Below are 19,757 nucleotides of genomic sequence, written 5' to 3'. Positions count from 1 at the left end.
CTAGTTCACGGTCGGCTTCGTTGGTTCGAGCTTCGCGCTGGGCACGGCAGGGGCACCCCGGTGGTGTCACGGACGCACGACGGTACGGCAGCAAAGGGTCGACGTTTTTTTTTTGAGATGAAAGGGTCGACGTTGAGAGCGATCTCGGCAGAAAACCTCTGATCGAGCCCGGTGGTGCGAATCAGATCGCGGACGCGCCGCAGGCCCACGCCCAGTGGGTGTGGGTGGGGTCGATACAGATGCCTTTGAAAGCTGCGTTGCATGTCCTAGCGCGGTGTTGCTCAAGAAAAAAAATGTCCAAGCGCGGCAGGCGGCAGCAAGCTTTGCGAGGGAAAAAGAACAGACTGTGGCCGCTCAGGTACTTCATGAACTTCATCGTCTCCATCTTCTTCGGTAACCACGACGCATTTTTACTCTTGTTCGGGCATCTGACTCAGACAAGGATCGAAAGAGCACCGAGTAATTTCAAGTACTTTCATGTGCTCCTCTGACATACACACATGGAATTTTTAATCCCGAGCTCACATGCACTTGGATGAACAATACCCCCAAAAAAATAAGAAAATCAAAACATTATGTTTCTTTTATGAACAATGATGGATGCTTCACCCTAAAAAAAACAATCATGAATATCTAGACAAAAAATAATATCAATGGTTTAGAATGACAGTTTTTTTAAGCATTTTGGAGCATCGAACCAGACGGTAGTTTATTGGTTATCTCTACCCCGGTGTTCTTTAGCTATAGCACGCTGGTTTTCATACAGTTTTTGAACTTCAAAACATGTGCAACTTGGCCGTTCCACTGTTTAGCAGAAGAATATTACTCCCGCTGTAAACTTTTATAAGATCATTTAGATCATTACTTTAGTGGTCAAAACGATCTTATAAAAAATTACAGAGGGAGTATCATTCAAAAGCCACATGTGATCAACTGGATTTCTAAGAAGTTGTTAACCGGTCAACAAATAGGCAACTTCTCTATCACTAAACCTGGAGCAACAACCCCTTAAATTGTCTAATAAAAGATAGAGAGCCACTACGGTTTGTCCACTACGGTTTGTACGTCTTTTTATCAACCGAAGCTCTGCCTTTTAATTTAGAGGGCAAAGAGAAACATGTATGTACAAGAGTTGGCGTGTTATTAAAGGACACACATGAAAACCTCAAAAACGAAATAGAGAATGTACTAGACGGAACCGTGGCAATCGAAAGGGAGCTCGCGCGCACCGGATATCCTTGAGGGCTAGATTCACCACTTCGATGTAGGTTAGCCTCGATCCGTCGAAGACTCTTCGTTTTCTCTTTCCATGCATTCCAAATCACATAAAGGTAGTGTCCTTCTAGTGGACACACATTGTTCATCGAAGACCCGGTGAGCATCGCATCCCAACAGGGATCAATTGAAGGGAAGTTTAAGGCCAGTTCTAAAATTATCTTGCAAAAACATCTTATATTGAGTACCTAGAGTTTTATAGAGCCAATTAAACCATTTTACCATTTTATTTCTCGTGTTGGCAAGGATGTTGGTGATCATTTGTACAAGTCCAAAAGCTTGTAAACTTGTAAATCTCAGTTGTGCATGTCTTTTATCAGAATTTTAGAACCATTTGTTCAAAATTAACAACAAATTGTACAACGATTGACATATGCAACTTCAATTTTTCTTGTGATGACTGAGATCTGATATAACCTGTACTAGAAGTACCTTTTCTTGAAAAGCGACCCCTAAAATTACATGAACTTGTTGTTTCCTTTTTTCATTTAAGATGGCCAAATGGACGACACCATGACAAAGCCATCGGACAGGAAAGAGAAGGAGGGGTGGGGGCGGTGCGGCAGCTAGCAGGGGCGGAGCCAGGATTTGAACACGAGGGGGGCGAAACACTATTTGACTTAAAAGATGTTATATCACCGTATGTTAGGTCTCAATGATAGTGTCCATGATAAAGCATAAAATTATGGTTTTTAACTACAAAAGAAATGACAATTCTCAACAAACTGTTGGAACTTGAAGTTGATTCAATTGGTTTGAAAAAGTACATTAAGGTTGTAATATATAAAAAATACTATTACTATCGTTCCAAAATAATTGGAGTTTAGGTTTATCCTAAGTCAAACTTCTCCAAATTTGTAGAAAAATATACCAATATCTGAAAAACCAAATTAGTTTTACTAGAATCTTTAAAAAATAATCATATTGTGTATATTTATTTTGTAGATATCATATTTTTTATAAATTTAATCAACTTACTCAATAAATGTAAAACTATAATTATTTTGGAACGGTGGGATGTAGTTAGTGTACCTGCATCTGTTTTGCTCACCGCATCTACCGGTATTTGATCCGCCAGCGTCTAGATCCGCCTGCGTCTAGCCCTCCCCGCGCGTCGAGAGCAGACTGTAGATCAATGGACAGTGTTGTTGTCGTGGCGAGTAGCGGCCAGCGGCAATGGCGAACACCCTAGCCCCAGAACACGCTGATGGCAAGCGACGGCGACAGCGGCCAACGCCCTAGCAGATTTTTTTTCTGAGACAATTACGCCCTAGCAGATGTGCAGCACACACGTACATCGGCACATATCAATCGATGGATCTGATGGCCCGTGGCAAAATAACAGCCAGCCACAACCACCGTACATGGGTTCTTGGGTTATATGGGCTTCTCTACTTCGGTGATGTTTCAGTTAGTTATTAACATACGGGCTGGGCTAATTATGCAATTAGTTGCGGCCATTAGGCATATACAATACCCATAACATACACGAAATCGTTGAGGGGGGCGAGCGATTGGCAGGGGTCTGACCCCTGCTCGCCCCTCCCTGTCTCCGCCCCTGGCAGCTAGGGTTGAGACTGGCTAAGTTGTCGTTGCCTCGTTGGTGGCCATGTCTGAGGTGGGGAAAGAGAGGAGGATTTCAGTTGGATGGTGTGTGATCTTTCTAGGGAGGGAGGAGAAAATAATAATTGACGGAAAGGCAATGAATGAAGGACGACTTACAAGAGTGCGGCGATTTGGCTCCCGGGCTCATCTGCACCCGCGCTCACGGAAAAAATCAAAAAAAAAATACTAGAAAAATTCAAAAAATTCCAAAAAAAATTCGGGTGGTAGATAATTTTTTGGCCCGCCCGATTTGTCTTTTTTGCACAGACTTGCTCAAATGTCCAAACGAGTTGATTTTTGCAGCGCACCTCACGCACCTAATTATCTACCACCCGATTTTTTTTTGGAATTTTTTGAATTTTTCTAGTATTTTTTTTGATTTTTTTGCTGAACAGGTGCATCTGAGCCCGGGCTCTGCCTTGAATTATCGGACTTACAATAACAATTTTCAAATCAACAGAGAAAGAATCGCCGCCATTATTTTTATGACTAAAATGCTTGAAAGACTATGCATTTTTTCTGGTCTAAAGTAGTTACCTCTGTGTACGTCGCCGTGTATATCCTTGGCGAGAAATGCAGGATAAACCGTCGAAGTCTCGTCTCCCTGTCACAGGGAAGTCAGTATCCAGCCCTTATTTACAGCTATGTGTGCCTGCACGAGGGAGCGGTCCAATCGCCTGGATCTTGTAGGATTCGGAGCCTAGCATTAGACACAGGACCAGCGCCAACGTGTCCGCTCCGTGATGTTGGATGGTGTACTTTTGTCAGTTGTCACCCCTCTTAGCCTGTACGCTCAGCGGCAAATCACATGCGCAATTCATACGCCACGCAAGTCAGCAGCAGCAGCAAGCAAGCGACCCATACGTATCTGGCCAGGGACAGTGCACATCAAAATATATTGAGAATCTGAAAACCCTGCAACGATCCCACTGGTGCACCTCTCTCTCTCTCTCTCTCTCTCTGTGGCGCAAGAGTGCGAGCACTTGGACAGTTGGTTCACGGTATCAATCTTGGACGAGGCTTCTGTTTCAAAGAAAAGAAAAATCTTTGACGAGGCTGACCGGTCGACGCACTACACAAGCCCGCAAGCACACTTCTCTTTTTTCTTTCTTATTATTAGGGTAATAATACGTGTCTCATTTGTGTAATAAAAATCAAAGTTACAGATACACTAGACATTGATCTAATAAAACTGAAAGGTAAGATAGTAGAATCCCAGCTTTTGCACAAAGGACTACCAACCTAGAATGAAAATTACAATCAAACAGAAAAATCATCCGAGTTTGGCGCCAATGCCCGTCATCTGCATCGGACGCCATCGCAGTAGCAACAAAAATAAAAATATGATGGATCACCCCTTCAACTGAGCTCGTTGCGGCTCCATCGTTGGTACGTAGCTTTTCGGACCCAGTACCACTGAAAGAATCTGGCCGGGGCAGCACATCGAACACGCCATCAAATTCTAGATCCGGCACCCCTGCTCGACAATGATGTCGAAGAAAGAAACAATACCTACCAGCCGCCAATCACAAATCCAGCATATGATCCACCATCTTTCAATTGTTGTCCATGCGTACTAACTATCCGCATTTCCTCCTGCACTACCTCCCGAGCACCACGTTGACGCCGGAGCAAATACGGATCCCGAGGACAACTCCACCACAGGGATCCCTCCGCAACTACACCATCCCCACTTGAATAAACTAGCAATCAAGTCCATTACCCACCGAGGAAAATGCGAAAACAAGAAAGATCTGAAGTTATATTATTCAACGTCGACATAGCCCTCGTCGACACTGTAACGTCGAACGGCCAAAAACTTAAGCTACTAGGGTCCTAAAATCCAAATCTAGACTACCCCCAACGACCTCCTTATCACCGGCGGAGGACGGCGCCGGAATATGAGACCCATCGAAGCCCTAGCCGCCCTAAGAGGTTTTAGTTTTCGTGACTAAGCCTGCGAACTTCCACGGGCAAAGCAAGCTCTTCCGCAAGCACACGTACGTATCGCGCCTACGAGACCCATGGTCACGGCAGGCGATGCAAGTGACGTTCCGTATCGGACGCGTGGGTACGTATCTCGCCCCAGACGCCGGCGGCGAGTGCATGCACGTAACGTGTACTACGTGGGTGTCGCTGCCCAGCAGTGCCGAGCAAGTACGCCACGGACGCACGGGGCGCGCGCCAGGTAGGCCGCAATGGAGAATCAGAAGCACCGCTCCCCACACTCCCCCTTATCACCGGCGGAGGACGGCGCCGGAATATGAGAACCATCGAAGCCCTAGCCGCCGTAAGAGGATTTAGGTTTTCGTGACTTAAGCCTGAGAACTTCCACGGGGCAATTACACCTACTTTCTAGAAAATAGTCCGCAAGCACACGTACATATCGCGCCGACGAGACTCATGGTTACGGCAGGCGACGCAAGTGACGTTCCGTATCGGACGCGTGGGTACGTACCTCGCCGCAGACGCCGGCGGCGAGTGCATGCACGTAACGTGTAGTGCATGGGTGTCGCTGCCCAGCAGTGTCGAGCAAGTACGCCACGGACGCACGGGGTGTGCGCCAGGCAGGCAGGCAGGCCGCAACGGGGAAGCGCCGCTGCAGACACGCGCCTGTCCTGCCGCCCGCTTCCGCGCTCGTTGAAGTTTCTGCGGGGATGGCGGCAGAGAAGCCAAGACGGGCCCGTCATTCCACAGTGCGAATCAAAACGGTCGCTGGCAAGTAGTAATGCCGTCTAAGCGTCAGCCACAATGACCACCGGAGTTGGATCGGTGCTCTCGTAGCCACCGTCGAGGAGGCGACTGACCGCTACGTGCCGTGGCAGGCACTACATACTGTACAGAGTTTTTTCTTTAATATAAACCGTCGATTAGAATACGTACTGCTGTACATGGGTTTCTGCAGTTCTATAAAATATACGAGGCCTTTTTCTGAGAGATGGGTCGAACAACGCACGTACGCTTCTTTTTCTACAATCTGGCAGTGCTACAGCAATATCCATAAAAAAGATTAGGATCGCTAAATCTCAGTCAAATCAAGCCTCAATTGATGCTATATCAATCCAATCCAAAACAAGTGTCGCAGTTTTAAACTAGGGTTTGTTCAAAGGACTGTGATATTTGGCACACGTGTGCCATATAAGCAAAACTCCTACACCTCTACTTCTTTCATTTTAAAGTACCATACGATCCCTTGTCCTTTGACCTCGCCTCCTCCCAAACTACCCTGCAGGCTCGCCCGAGAAACCTGCTTCTCCCGCACATCTCGCGCGCCCACCCTCGAGAAAACTGCCACTTCTTCACGTATACCACATGATTTCTCCTCGGGACAAAGTTACCATGGTATTCGTAGGCAAGTTATCGGGCCTGTGTTGCGTGACTTACCGTGCTATTTACATAGAATGTACCAGGTACTATGCTTCAACAACTACACCCCTTCAAAGTTACCACTGTGTTTTGTATACAAGTTATAAGGTCTTCGATGTGTAAAATACCGTGGTACTTACACATAAGTTATCTGGGTATATGTACATCAACCTCCCCCCGGTCAAAGTTACCATGGGGGATTGTACATGAGTTACCGGGTCTACAGTTCGTATATTATCATGGTACTTGCACCTAAAAACCTGGGTGTGTTTCGGTAGCTTTTTCCATAGGTCAAAAATTACCACGATGTTTTTGCGTAACTTATCACGCCTATAGCACGTGTTCCCCTCATGACACTAAACATTATGTGACTTTCCTTTGGCACGCCATGTGTTGTGTTTATCCAAGAGGCCCACGCGCGAGGCGAGTGTATGTTTTAAACAACTTATTTTCCTTTGGTAAAAAAATTACCATCATGTTTATATTGCAAGTTATCGGTTATGCGGTGCTTATATTATCATGTTATTTACACAAAAATTATTGGGGATGTTTTGAACAACTTTTTCCCAGGACAAAAGTTATCATGGTGATTCTAGGTAACCTATCAAACCCGTAGTGCTTAAAATATCATGCTATTTACACAAAACTTATCAGGGGTATGTTTCAGCAAATTCCCCTCCCCCCCGGTCAAAAACTTATCATGGTGTTTAGTTATCGCAGCGCATATGTTTTCATGCTATTTACACATAAAAATGCTAGGGGAGGGAGGTATACTACCGTGCTATTTACAAAGAAGATACCGGAGTATCTTTTCAAAAAAAAAATTCCCTACGGTCAAAGTTACCATGGTGTTTCTACCTCAGTTATCAGATATGCGTTGCGTATATTACCACCTATTTACACATGAATTATTGGGTATTTTTTCACATTTGTCTTCCCCAATGGTTAAAGTTACCATGAGGTTTGTATCTAAATTATCAGGTCTATGGCGTGAATGTTATCGTGCTATTTACAGAAATTACCGGGGGGCATGTTCAACAAATTTATTCCAATGATCAAAGTTACCACGATGCTTTCGCCAAAGTTATCACGCCTTCAGTGCTTATGACCATGCTACTTACACGTAATGTACCGCGTGGTATACAAAAGTTATCATGTTGGTGGTGCATCATTTATCGTGGTGGTGATGGAGAATTTACCACGGGAAAAGTTTATGTGCCAGGTTTGATAGGTGAAACAAAAAGTTTTTCAGTGCTAACATATTAAAGGCAAAAACATGTCAAAAATAGCATTTCCCTTAGCTTATTCAACAATGAGTGTCATAGGTGAGGTGGTTAGCTCCCTTTGTTGATTACTTGCAAACCAGAGATCAAATCCTAGTCGAATCATTATTTTTGCCTGAAAATCGGGAAGGCGTGCGGGAAAGGAAAAAAATCGGGGGAGGTCGGTCGGGAAGGACGTGCGGGAAAGGAAGGAGATCGGAGGCGTGCGGGAAAGGAAAGAAATCAGGAGGACGTGCGGGAAAGGAAGGAGATCGGAAAGGAACTGGGCACGGGGTTGCCAAATACATATTTCGTTGTTCAAAACTGCAACACTTGCTATGGATCGAAGGCAGTATCTAATAGCACTATTAGGTTTTTTTAAGTGGATCTCTTCTTAAACTTCTTCACGATGTAAGTTGCTTTCTTGCCCAAGGTTTAGCAGTTGATCCTCTCGGGAGAAATGCGATCGATCAATGGAAGTGTGGAGCGAACGGAGGCGGGAGGCAGGTCCGGGCCCTCGTGGATCCGCCGTACCGAACTCCGGGTTTCCATTAGATTCTCTCTGAGGGCCCGACCGCGTCACGGCACCGCTTACGACCGACGACAGAGACCCATTCCTCTCCTCTCCGCTTGTATATATCCGCGAGCTGTCGCGCCTCGCTCCTCCTCCCTCCCGTCCCTCTTCCCTCCCATCGATCCACAGTTCTTGTGGGAACCCAAGGATCCATCCAGACAGAGACGTCCCGACCGGGGCAGCAATCACCAAACAGCTCGCGCGAGCGACCACGCCTTCAGCTACCTGCCTGCTACTTCCATCGGCCTCGTCCGGCAAGCAAGGAGCACCATTAGGTCCTGTAACTTGTCCAAGCGCGAGAAACCATGGACCTCAGGGTGCTGTACATGTACGCCGCCGCCCTTGCCCTGCTCCTGTGCTCCGCGGCGACCTTCATCCAGAGCCCCACGGACGTGTTCGGCCCCGTGGCGCTCCTCGAGCCGACCCCGTCCTCGGCCCGCGACTTCGGCGCCGTCGTCTCCGACGCGCCCTTCGCGATCCTCCGGCCGGGGTCCTCCGCCGACATCGCGCTCCTCCTGGGCGCGCTGTCGTCCGCGCCGCCGCGCCCGAGAGCGACCGTGGCCGCGCGCGGCGTGGGGCACTCGCTCCAGGGCCAGGCGCAGGCGCGCGACGGCATTGTGGTGGAGACGCGTTCCCTGCCACGCACCGTGGTGGTGGTGGCTGCGCGGGCGGGCAGAGTCAGCGGCGAGGCAACAGAGCACGCGTACGCGGACGTGGGCGCCGGCGCCCTGTGGGTGGAGGTGCTGGAGGAGTGCCTGAAGGCCGGCCTGGCGCCGCTGTCCTGGACGGACTACTTGTACCTCACCGTGGGCGGGACGCTGTCCAATGCCGGCATCAGCGGCCAGGCGTTCAAGCATGGCCCGCAGATCAGCAACGTCCTGCAGCTCCAAGTCGTCACAGGTATGCAGCACTCGCCGCCCACCGCGCACATGCAGCCTACTGTCAATTTTTTCTTCTCATAAACCCTTTCTCCGTTTCATTTCAATTTTCAAAGGAAAGAACAAAGCGCTGAACCTGTAAATTCTGCAGTGATTTACGCCTCTTTTTCACGTTCTTGGTATGTTGGCCGCAGGGAATGGGGAGGTCGTGACATGCTCACGCACCAAGAGCCCGGATCTCTTCTTCGCAGTTCTTGGTGGGCTTGGCCAGTTCGGCATCATCACCAGGGCACGGATTCTACTCCAAGAAGCCCCTCCAAAGGTACATGCATGCCTCATACCCTCTTTTCTACTGTACTACCAATCATCTTTCGTTACTCCTAAGCTTTATTTGACAGTTGGTTACTGTTTTTACCATCCTGATGATCAGGTGAGATGGGTGAGGGCCTTCTACGACAGCTTCGAAACATTCACCAAGGACCAAGAGCTTCTGATCTCAATGCCGGAGCAGGTGGACTACGTGGAGGGGTTCATGGTTCTGGATGAGCACTCCATCCGCAGCTCATCCATTGCCTTCCCCGCCCGCATCGATTTCAGCCCAGACTTCGGCTCCGAGGGCAGGAAGAAGGTCTACTACTGCATAGAGTTTGCAGTGCATGACCTCCAGCCGGACGGCTCCAGCTCCAGTGTCGACCATGTCAGTCTCCTGAATTCACACAGAATTTCCAGTTTTCAATTTAAATACAAAACGCAAGTTCACATCTTGAACAGCAACAGAAAAGGACCGCTGAGTGCTAACGAGCTAGTCTTCTTGTGGTCTTTAAAAAAACTGTGCAGGTTGTGGAGCTGGTGGCAGGGAGGATGAGCCACATGAGGTCCCACATGTACAGTGTGGAGGTGTCCTACTTCGACTTCCTGAACAGGGTGAGGATGGAGGAGGAGAGCCTGAGGAGGCAGGGGCTCTGGGACGTGCCTCACCCCTGGCTCAACATGTTCGTGCCCAAGCATGGCATCGCTCAGCTCAAGGACCTGCTCATGGACACCGTTTTGGCAGGAGACTTCCAGGGGGCCATCCTTGTCTACCCTCTCCTCACTGACAAGTACGCACATCTATCCTTCCTCCTCTGGCAAAAGTATATAAATCATCCCCATTTCCTGCTTCAAATTAGTGCTAGCTCACGGTATCTTAGCCTGTACGTTTTAGACATTCAAACACTATTTAAAACAATACAAAGCAAGCTGTCTGAAACGTCTTATAAAAGCAAACGGAGGAAGTACTACCTCTTGTTCGTTAGTTGAACTGCCAAAACGTCTTCTATCTAGGAATAGTGGGTGTAGTAGCAGCAGCGAAAGGCTTCACTAATAAACTCACCTCAAAGATGAAGCCTAAAGCCATCCCTTTCGCGATATTTGCAAGATTTTTCGGGTGCAGAAAATCATTGGGTGATGTGGCGAGATCACCTTTGTACGCACATAATTAGTGTCAAAGTGCTGTTGTGTTTGTGGCTTTTGGTCGATCTTTTTCTTGCTACTTGGAAGGGGCGTAGTTATCCTCTCGAAAAATGCCTTGCCAACCTAACGCGCGGCACGTCTGGCCCAATCGTGACAACTGACAGAGCCATGACATCTCGCTACAGCAGCCGAGAGAGAGATGCAAGCCCCGTAGCGGTCGCCTCCTTTTGCGGCACCGGATCATGCGGTCTCGCTGCATTTGCCCGTCAACTGTCAAAATCAAATACAGTGAAACTAGTGAGCCTACAGAAGTTCACCCTTCACCAGCTCTGCTTAGTCCACTACTGCTACTAACCAAGAAGGGCCCTTAATCAGTATGGAGACAATCATAGACGGATAGACCGTAGTATTTAATAGGCTTGCATGCATGGTACTCGTATCCTTTGCGGCTGTAGCAGGCTAGCAGCACTGTGATATGAAGTCTTCAAGTGCTGTATCTTGCAAGTTGCAACTTTTGGCTTTGGTGGCCGGCCTGTGTATCTACTCTCCGCTGCTTCCACCAACAGTGCACGCCTATGGCGGCTAGTACTACGGTCTGTTGCTTGTCCCCCTTCCCGGCCCTGGTCCAAGCCTTTTCTTCTTCCCGCCTTGACGCCGCTGTTTGTCCCATGCAAGTATCCTAGTCCCCCACCGTGTACAGCGACGGTACTGTACACTCTAACACAGGCGCGAGTGAGTAATTTTTCGTTTTGCTCGCATGTGTCATGTGGTCATTTGAAACGGGGTACTGCCTCTGCTTGTAAGGGCCAATTTTGTGGATCCTCACTATTTGCAGATCCAGTGTGGCCTGTCAGCTCGGCTCCAGAGGATGCCTGCACCGTTCAACCTTAATGCTTATCAATTGGGTTCTCCGCATCCAAAACCCTCTCCCTCTGTGACCTGACATGATCCGGGTGATTAAGAGATGTTTCACCTTTTCTCGACAGCAAATCTACAATGCCCCAGAGGAGGGACCCACCCCGCCAGTTGACAGTCCACTTTACTTACCACTGCTGGAAGGGTTTCCACGTTCTATTTATGTCCATCAACCAAAACAAACAAGCATAAATGACCGCCCTTAAAAAAAAAATGACCGCCCTTCAAAAAAAAAATCATGAATTTCCGAAGGAATGCTTCCTTCCAGTTTCCAGTTCTGAACATTGTTGAACCCGTCAGTCATCATCTGATCTTTGTGGATCTTTTTCAGGTGGGACGGGAACACGTCGGCGGTCATTCCGTCGGCGCCGGACGGGGTGATGTACATCCTCAGCGTGCTCCGGTCGGCCGACCCGTCGCGGTGCGGCCGCGGCTGCGTCGAGGAGATCCTGGAGCAGCACCGCCGGGTGGCCGACGAGGCGTGCCGGGCCGGCGGCGGCATCGGGGCCAAGCAGTACCTTGCCCGGCAGCCCACGCAGGTGCATTGGCGCACCCATTTCGGGCCCAGCTGGGACCGCTTCCTGGCCCGCAAGGCCCGCTACGACCCGGTGCGTGTGCTTGGGCCGGGCCAAGGCATTTTTCCTTGGACGGATTCCGCGAGCTCCATGTGATAGCTCGCACAGACATTAGGGCTCGTAGATGTTGGTAGCTCAAACGAAATTTTTCAGGATGATTAATCGGTAGGTGTCCTTTTTTTAGGGAAATTGATAGTAGGTGTCTTTAGGAAAGGAGTTCGTTCTTTCTTTTTTTGCTGGGTTAAATTTGTGATGTGTTCAGCTTAGCTGGTAAGTGGGGACGCCCAGATTATTTGGCAAGAGCAGAGTATCTCGTCTCACTCTTATCGTATCATTATGCTCTGAGCTGGTCGTTAGTCAAGGCCCACGGAGAATGGGACATTTGTCTGATTTGACATGCCATCACTCAAGAAAATCTCCCTGTGAAAGTTACCTGCCGGTATTTTGAGGAAGAAAAAAAGGGTTTTTTTGCAGGTAAGATTGCAGTTGCAATGAATACTCAGTATTATTGCCATATGCATGGTGTTGATGTCCGTGCATGCGCCGAAGGTGCCACCAAAGCTGCCGTCCCGGTTCCAAAGACACCACCAATATCATTTTGCCACGCTCAGCGATGCCGGTTGTCCGCTGATGGGGACAGCTTTGTTGGCTGGCTGTCGTCGTTAGCTTAATGGCTTTGTATGCCATCTGTAAAGCCAACCTCAATCTTGAAGTGTTCCAGCAGCAAAATGTTATTTCTACAAATGATGTGGTATTGCAAAGGATAGGTGACAAAAATTTACAAATAAATATGTTCACAGCTTTGTACTATCAGGATTCTACAGATAAATACATGAAGTGACAATATGGTACAGTAGTAAAAGTCCAGATTGGTAATGGAGAGACTGCCTCTTTCTGGAACTGGGCGTGGCTTGGCTCAAATACCCTGCGCTCCTCCTTCCTGGCCTTGTATTCGCATGCAAGAAGAAAGCACAGAACGGTGGAGGCTGCCCTGTCAGCCGCCGCCTGGATCCGCGACCTCGCCCATGGCAACCCCGCTGCCCTCCTGCCTGATTTCTTAGCTTTGGCTAGATGGCTCAGACTCGCCGCGGTGCAGCTCCAGCAGGAGGTTCCTAATGCAATCACCTGGAAGGGCACAACTTCAGGCAACTACACGGCCGCCTCGGCCTATAGTGATAAGTAAATATGCAGTTTTTGATTAAATTAATCCATGAATAAATCATGAGCATGACATGGACAACATTAATAACACACTGATTACGATCTAACAGAGCATGTACTACGCACATAGTAGAAACATCTACGCATATCGCTAGTACTGCTACAACAGAAAGAAACACGAGAGGGATAAGCGATGTATACCATCCAATCGGCCACGCGGCGGCGGTGGCGGTGGCAGTAGCCGCGGCATCCTCGGCGGCCTTCTTGTCGGCCTCGGCCTTCTCAGCGGCGGCACGGTCGGCGTCGGTCGACATGGTGATGACGAAGATGATGCGGACGTAGATGAACAGAAGCGAGCAGTCGCGTAGTCGCTACCCAAAAACCTAATCGCCCCTCTCCCGTACAGGATCCGGAGAGGCGGGGTTTCGGAGGCCTGCTCTCCCGTCCACCGTATACGCGGTGAATGGGATGGAGTCGCCGGCGGTAGCAGCAGCAGAGGAACGACGTGGGCGTGGAGGCGGAGATGGAGATGCGTTCTGTTTTCGCGGCGGCTAGGGTTGGCAGCGCCCCACATATATATGTGCGGCCGCGCGTGGAGAGACGTGGGCTGAACCCACGTCCAAGTCGGTAGCCCATGATCCGACGTCTCAGATCGTGGCCCTACCTGTCAAAGACTCTCCCTTCCTGACCGGCAAAAAGAAGCGCATAGGAGTGAGCTCGCCGCGGCGCGGCGCGGCGCGGCGTGACGAGGCGAGCGGAGGAGGAGGAGTGCGCGAGGTCTTCTTTTCTTCTTAAGCTCCAATAGCATGAGGGAGAGAATCCCTTATAAACCACTCCAACTCTCCTTCCACTAGCGGTATGGGACTAAACTTCCCACCATCTTGTCATGCCACCTACATGGGCCTTTAGAGATTAAATCTGAAATTGTCATATGGGCTCTAGGCCCATCTCATATTTCAACAACCCCCCACCAGATCTCAGGGGCCCACTTGTCCTTTGTTCCAAACGCTGTTTTGATATACCAACATCTCAGTGGAGACCGATTAAGGTTGAGCTCCACCTAGACCAAGTAGTTACACTCCTTCACAACTGAACAATGGACTATGCCTTGAATTGTCAGTTTGGCGTCAAGAAGTTTCACCACAAGTCTCACAGATACGAGGCTGCCGAAGGCCGACCCCTTGGGTGGAGCATATTAGTCACACTCCTGGCCTGTTCATGAGCTTGGTAGAGATCACCCCAGTCTCATAGACTGTGACCAGCAGTCGGGCTCATATAGGTGTGTTCCTCCAAAGATCGCTCTGTAGGATAGCATCTTGCTTATACATATAAGCCTTGGAACACATTAAGACAGTAGTCATCCTTCCATACAGTTTCCGGGAGTATTGCATCTCCAACGGAGTGGGTTAGTAAAGTTACTCTCCTCAGTTCACCACTGGCTTGTTTTTCCAGGTCCTACTTCACGGGATCTCCGATCACATAGGTTGGGTTACTACCATGGCAACTCATGTGGGTCTCATACCCATCTCCCTTGATGCGCTATCTATCACAACACATGATAGCCCTTTAGTAAAGGGATCTGCCAGATTCTTAGCCGTTTGAATATAATCCAACGCTATTACTCCGGAGTTCCTCAATTTTCTGACAGCTTTCAATCTCATTCTTATGTGTTTGTTGGACTTCATGTTATCCTTTGAACTCTTCACCTTGACAATAACTGTTTGATTGTCGCAGTTCATAAGGATGGCCGGAACCGGCTTCTCAACCACTGGCAAGTCCATGAACAGATCTCGAAGCCATTCCGCTTCGCCACCCGATGTGTCTAATGCTGTTAATTCTGCTTCCATTGTCGATCTTGTTAAGATCGTTTGCTTGCAAGACTTCCAGGAAACAGCACCACCTCCAAGAGTAAACATATACCCAGTTGTGGCCTTCATCTCATCAGCATCAGAGATCCAATTCGCATCACTATACCCTTCAAGTACCGACGGGTATTCGGTATAGTAAAGTCCACAGTTCATAGTACCTTTCAAATAACGCATAACTCTCTCAAGAGCACGCCAATGTACATCGCCCGGTTTGAAAACAAATCGGCTCAGTTTGCTAATAGCAAATGCGATGTCAGGCCTCGTTGCGCTCGCTAGATACTGGAGTGAACCAACAATCTGAGAGTATCTCAATTGATCTATAGCTGTGCCTTTAGACTTTCGAATCAGCACACTAGAATCATATGGTGTTTGAGATGGTTTGCAGTCCGAATTTCCAAAGTGACTCAACACCTTCTCAACATAATGGGATTGCAGAAGTGTAATCCCACCCTCATCATCTCTCAATAGCTTGATGTTCAAGATAACATCAGCCACTCCAAGGTCCTTCATCTCAAAGTTCTGAGATAGGAAAGACTTAACCTCCTCGATCAACTTGAGATTAGTTCCAAATATCAGTATGTCATCAACATACAAACACAGTATGGCTCCTTCGCCCCCACCATAGCGATAGTATACACATTTGTCGGCCTCATTAACAACAAAGCCAACAGATGTCAACGTTTCATTAAACTTGTCATGCCATTGCTTAGGCGCTTGTCTCAGGCCATACAAAGATTTCACCAACTTACACACCTTTCCTTCCCGACCATCTATCACAAAGCCATCAGGCTGTTGCATATAGATTTCCTCCTTTAGCTCTTCATTCAGGAAAGCCGTCTTAACATCCATTTGATGAATGAGAAGACCATGCGAGGCCGCCAACGAGAGTAATACTCGAATGGTGGTCAGTCTGGCCACAGGTGAATAAGTGTCGAAGAAATCTTCTTCTTCTTTCTGGGTGTAGCCCTTGGCCACAAGCCTAGCCTTGTACTTTTCTATCGTACCGTCGGGCCTAAGCTTCTTCTTGAACACCCACTTGCATCCCAATGGTTTGCAACCATAAGGACGTTCAGTAAGCTCCCAAGTCCCGTTAGCCATGATGGAATCCATCTCGCTACGGACCGCATCCTTCCAGTAGTCAGCTTCTGGAGATGCATACGCTTCTCAAAAAGAAGTGGGATTATCCTCCACGAGGTATATGAAGAAATCATCACCAAAGGTCTTTACAGTCCTTTGTCTCTTGCCCCTACCAAGGGTTTCCTCATTATCCTCCTCAGGATTTTCATCATGTGTTTGTTTATAATATTCCATCGGAATGGCAGGTTCAGGAGTCTCCTCAGATTCCTGTCGAGAAGTGCTTTGTACATCTCTCATGGGGAAAATGTCCTCAAAGAATGTAGCATCCTTAGACTCCATAATTGTACCGACCTTCATGTCAGGTACCTCAGATTTCACTACTAGAAATCTATAGCCAACACTATTCATAGAGTAGCCCAAATTAACACAGTCCACAGTCTTTGGTCCAAGCTTTCGCTTTTTGGGGATCGGCACATTAACTTTCGCCAAGCAGCCCCAAGTACGTAAGTACGAGAGTGTTGTCCTTATCTTGGTCCACTTCTCATAAGGAGTGATCTCGTTATCCTTTGTCGGAACTTTATTCAGGACATGACATGATGTCATTATAGCCTCCCCCCACCATGCCTTGGATAAACCCGACGTATCTAACATGGCGTTAACCAAATCAGTTAGAGTACGGTTTTTCCGCTCGGCAACCCCGTTTGACTGGGGTGAGTAGGGAGGCGTCCTCTCGTGAATAATACCGTGTTCTGCACAAAAGGCATCAAACTCTTTCGAGAAGTACTCTCCACCACGATCTGACCGGACTCGTTTAATTTTCTTTTCAAGTTGATTCTCAACTTCTGCCTTATAGATTTTAAAGTAGTGTAGAGCCTCATCTTTAGTATTTAACAGATATACATAGCAATATCTAGTGGAATCATCTATCAAAGTCATGAAGTATTTCTTTCCACCATTAGTCAACACACCATTCATCTCACAAAGATCAGAATGTATGAGTTCCAGTGGCGTCCAAGCGGTACGTTAATGTCGAGGCGTCCAAGCGGTATGTAATTGTCGAGGCGTCCAAGCAGTACATGAGACTAGCCACAATGGGTAGTAACATAGGCTAGTAACATGCCCATGTTACTAGTCTATGTTACTACCTCTATAGTGGGGAGTAACATATGTGTGGTAACATGCAACACTTCATTTATTAGGCTATAGACACATCTTGCCTTGATATGTGTGATGTTACTCATACTACTAGTAACTAGCTATGTTACTACTTTCCTCTCTTTCTTCATTTATTGCTTGCCACATCATCTACTTTATCTAGATATGTGTGATGTTACTACCTATGTTACTCCCATTGTGGGTAGTCTGATCGCCAAGGCATCCAAGCGATACGTTATCGCCGTGGCGTCCTAGGTCTAGCTTCAACGCCCGCTCCGGCAAGCCCGCCCCGTAGAAGTTGGAGGAGCTCACCTCGATGCTTGCCAGAGTAAACAACGACTCCTTTTCAACCTTCTCATTAAGGAGCTCACCCCGTGATACGTCTCCAACGTATTTTTCAAATACTTTTGCTCCTTTTTTGGCCTCTAATTTGCATGATTTCAGTGAAACTAACCCGGACTGACATTGTTTTCAACAGATTAGCCATGGTGTTGTTTTTGTGCAGAAATAAAAGTGCTCAAAATTAGACGGGAATTTTTGGAGATTTATTTTAGAATAAATAAAAAATACTGGAGCAAAGAAGTATCGAAAGGGGCCACTAGGCCAGGTGGTGCGACCATCCCAGGGCATGCCACCTGTCAGTGTGAGACGCCTGACCACCACCTTGACCTGATTCCAGTGCTAGAAATTTTCATCCGCTCCAAAAAACTCATAGAAAAGTTTCATCACATTTTACGATACGGAACCGCTGCCACCTCCTATTCTTCGTGGCTCCGAAGAGAGGGATTCATCATCGTCGTCATCACCAACGCTTCTCCATCAACAATTTCATGATGCTCATATCCATGTGTGAGTAATCTTCTATAGGCATATGGAGCTAGATTACATTTGGATGTGATTTCCTATGTAATCGTTGTCAGATTTGTTAGGACTTGATCCTTGGTATCCACTATGTTGTAGGATTGTTGTTGTTATGACTTTGCTATGATTAATGCTTGCCACTAGGGCCCAAGTGCCATGATTCTAGATTTGAACCCTCTATGTTTTCATGAATATATGTGTTCTTGATCATATCCGCAAGTTTTATGCACCTGTTACCGTTCTGAACCCTAGACCCCAAAGTGATAATAATTGGGACACTCTATGGGGATGACGTTAATTTGAGGATTACATGTATTCACTGTGTGTTAATGTTTTGTTTCAGTTCTCTATTAAGAGGAGCACCTTAATTATGCTTAGTTTCCCTTAGGACCTCACTGCCACGGGAGGGTAGAACAAACGATGTTATGCAAGTTCTTATCGCAAGCACGTATGACTACATACGGAATACATGCCTACATACGAATGATGAATTTGAGCTAGTTGTGCCCTAGATTACGACCGTTGCATATTGAATCTCATATGAACACCCCCATCGCTACTCCATCCCTACGCTTTTCTACTATTGTTTCCATTACAACTACTACTATTGCACTTTGCTACTGCCTTACAAACTTATTACTATTGATGCTACTGTTACTCTATCACTATTGTTATCATATTACTGTGCTACTAATAAAATTCTGCAAAAAGTTATCTCTTAGGTGTGGTTGAATTGACAACTCAACTACTAAGGCTTATAAATATTCTTTGCTCTCCATGAGTCAAATCAATAAATTTGGTTTGAAATACTGCCTCGAAGACTGTTGCGATCCCCTATACTTGTGGGTCATCAAGACTATTTTCTGGCGCCATTGCCGAGGAGCATTGACGGTATCCTAGATTAGGGGCTGCTCGGCATGTTTGTTACCTGTCCTATGAGTCGAGCCGAGGACCCCCCTAAGCTTAGCATTAGGAGAGCTTTCACACACTTATAGCTCTAGTGCATCCGTTGCATGGCAATCCATAATCCTCATAGTGATCTCGATTGTAAGGCCTCTCCGTTGCCTAGCGATGAAGCCACATTGATGTGAGACTTCCTTATATAATTTTGTCTCCTGACTAAACTCCCATATTCTCTTTGCCATCCTAAATGCTAAGACCAAGGCTTGTGAATTGAGCACTAAGTGAAGTGCTAAGTAGTTGAAAAGGGCTCATCACAAATTCGGTTATTTGGCCGAAGCTCTTGATCGTGTTATGGGAAGATGTTGAATATGATAAGTCCTTGAGCGATTGGGGGCATTTATATGACATCGTGAGTATCAATTGGCATTACATGTAAACATTAATCCATGATAAGCAATAGTAATTTTGTTTTAACATTTAGATGTTACTTGCTTGCTGTCAATTATAAGATTACTACTTTGGATCACTTTTGTCCTAAGTTCGCACCATTGTTACCTCATTTGATCAAGGTCATGTTAGGTAGCATTCAACATAAAAAAATATCTTTGTTTCTCATTTATCTACTCGAGGACGAGCATGGATTAAGCTTGGGGATGTTGATACATCTAAAACGTATATACAATTTTAGATTGTTTCGTGTTATTATATTATCAATTTTATAGCAATTTATATTATTTTCATGGACTAACCTATTAATTTAGTGCCCAGTGACAGTTCTTGTTTTCTGCTTTTTTTTGTTTCGTGGGAAATCAATATCTACGGAGGTCAAA

General features: G+C 47.1%; 1 protein-coding gene across 1 annotated transcript; it reads left to right on the top strand.

The window, feature by feature from the left end:
• Positions 1-8,177: 8,177 nt before the first annotated feature.
• Positions 8,178-12,334, top strand: LOC123053961 (cytokinin dehydrogenase 8). Its single transcript, XM_044477587.1, has 5 exons — positions 8,178-8,982; positions 9,155-9,282; positions 9,391-9,657; positions 9,798-10,060; positions 11,659-12,334. The coding sequence occupies exons 1-5, from the start codon at positions 8,388-8,390 to the stop codon at positions 11,996-11,998; spliced, it is 1,593 nt and encodes a 530-aa protein (XP_044333522.1). The 5' UTR covers positions 8,178-8,387; the 3' UTR covers positions 11,999-12,334.
• The last annotated feature ends 7,423 nt before the right edge of the window (positions 12,335-19,757 follow it).

Source organism: Triticum aestivum, chromosome 2D, assembly GCF_018294505.1.
Source record: "Triticum aestivum cultivar Chinese Spring chromosome 2D, IWGSC CS RefSeq v2.1, whole genome shotgun sequence".
Classification (NCBI taxonomy): Eukaryota; Viridiplantae; Streptophyta; class Magnoliopsida; order Poales; family Poaceae; genus Triticum; species Triticum aestivum.
This window is presented reverse-complemented; position numbering and strand designations above follow the sequence as displayed.

What these genes read in the sequence shown, in the direction of transcription:
- LOC123053961 (XM_044477587.1), top strand. Translation starts at nt 8,388, where the DNA reads ATGGACCTCAGGGTGCTGTACATGTACGCCGCCGCCCTTGCCCTGCTC. An exon ending in GCAGCTCCAAGTCGTCACAG is followed by an intron (nt 8,983 to 9,154) that starts GTATGCAGCACT and finishes TGTTGGCCGCAG; the next exon opens with GGAATGGGGAGGTCGTGACA. An exon ending in CCAGCTCCAGTGTCGACCAT is followed by an intron (nt 9,658 to 9,797) that starts GTCAGTCTCCTG and finishes AAAACTGTGCAG; the next exon opens with GTTGTGGAGCTGGTGGCAGG.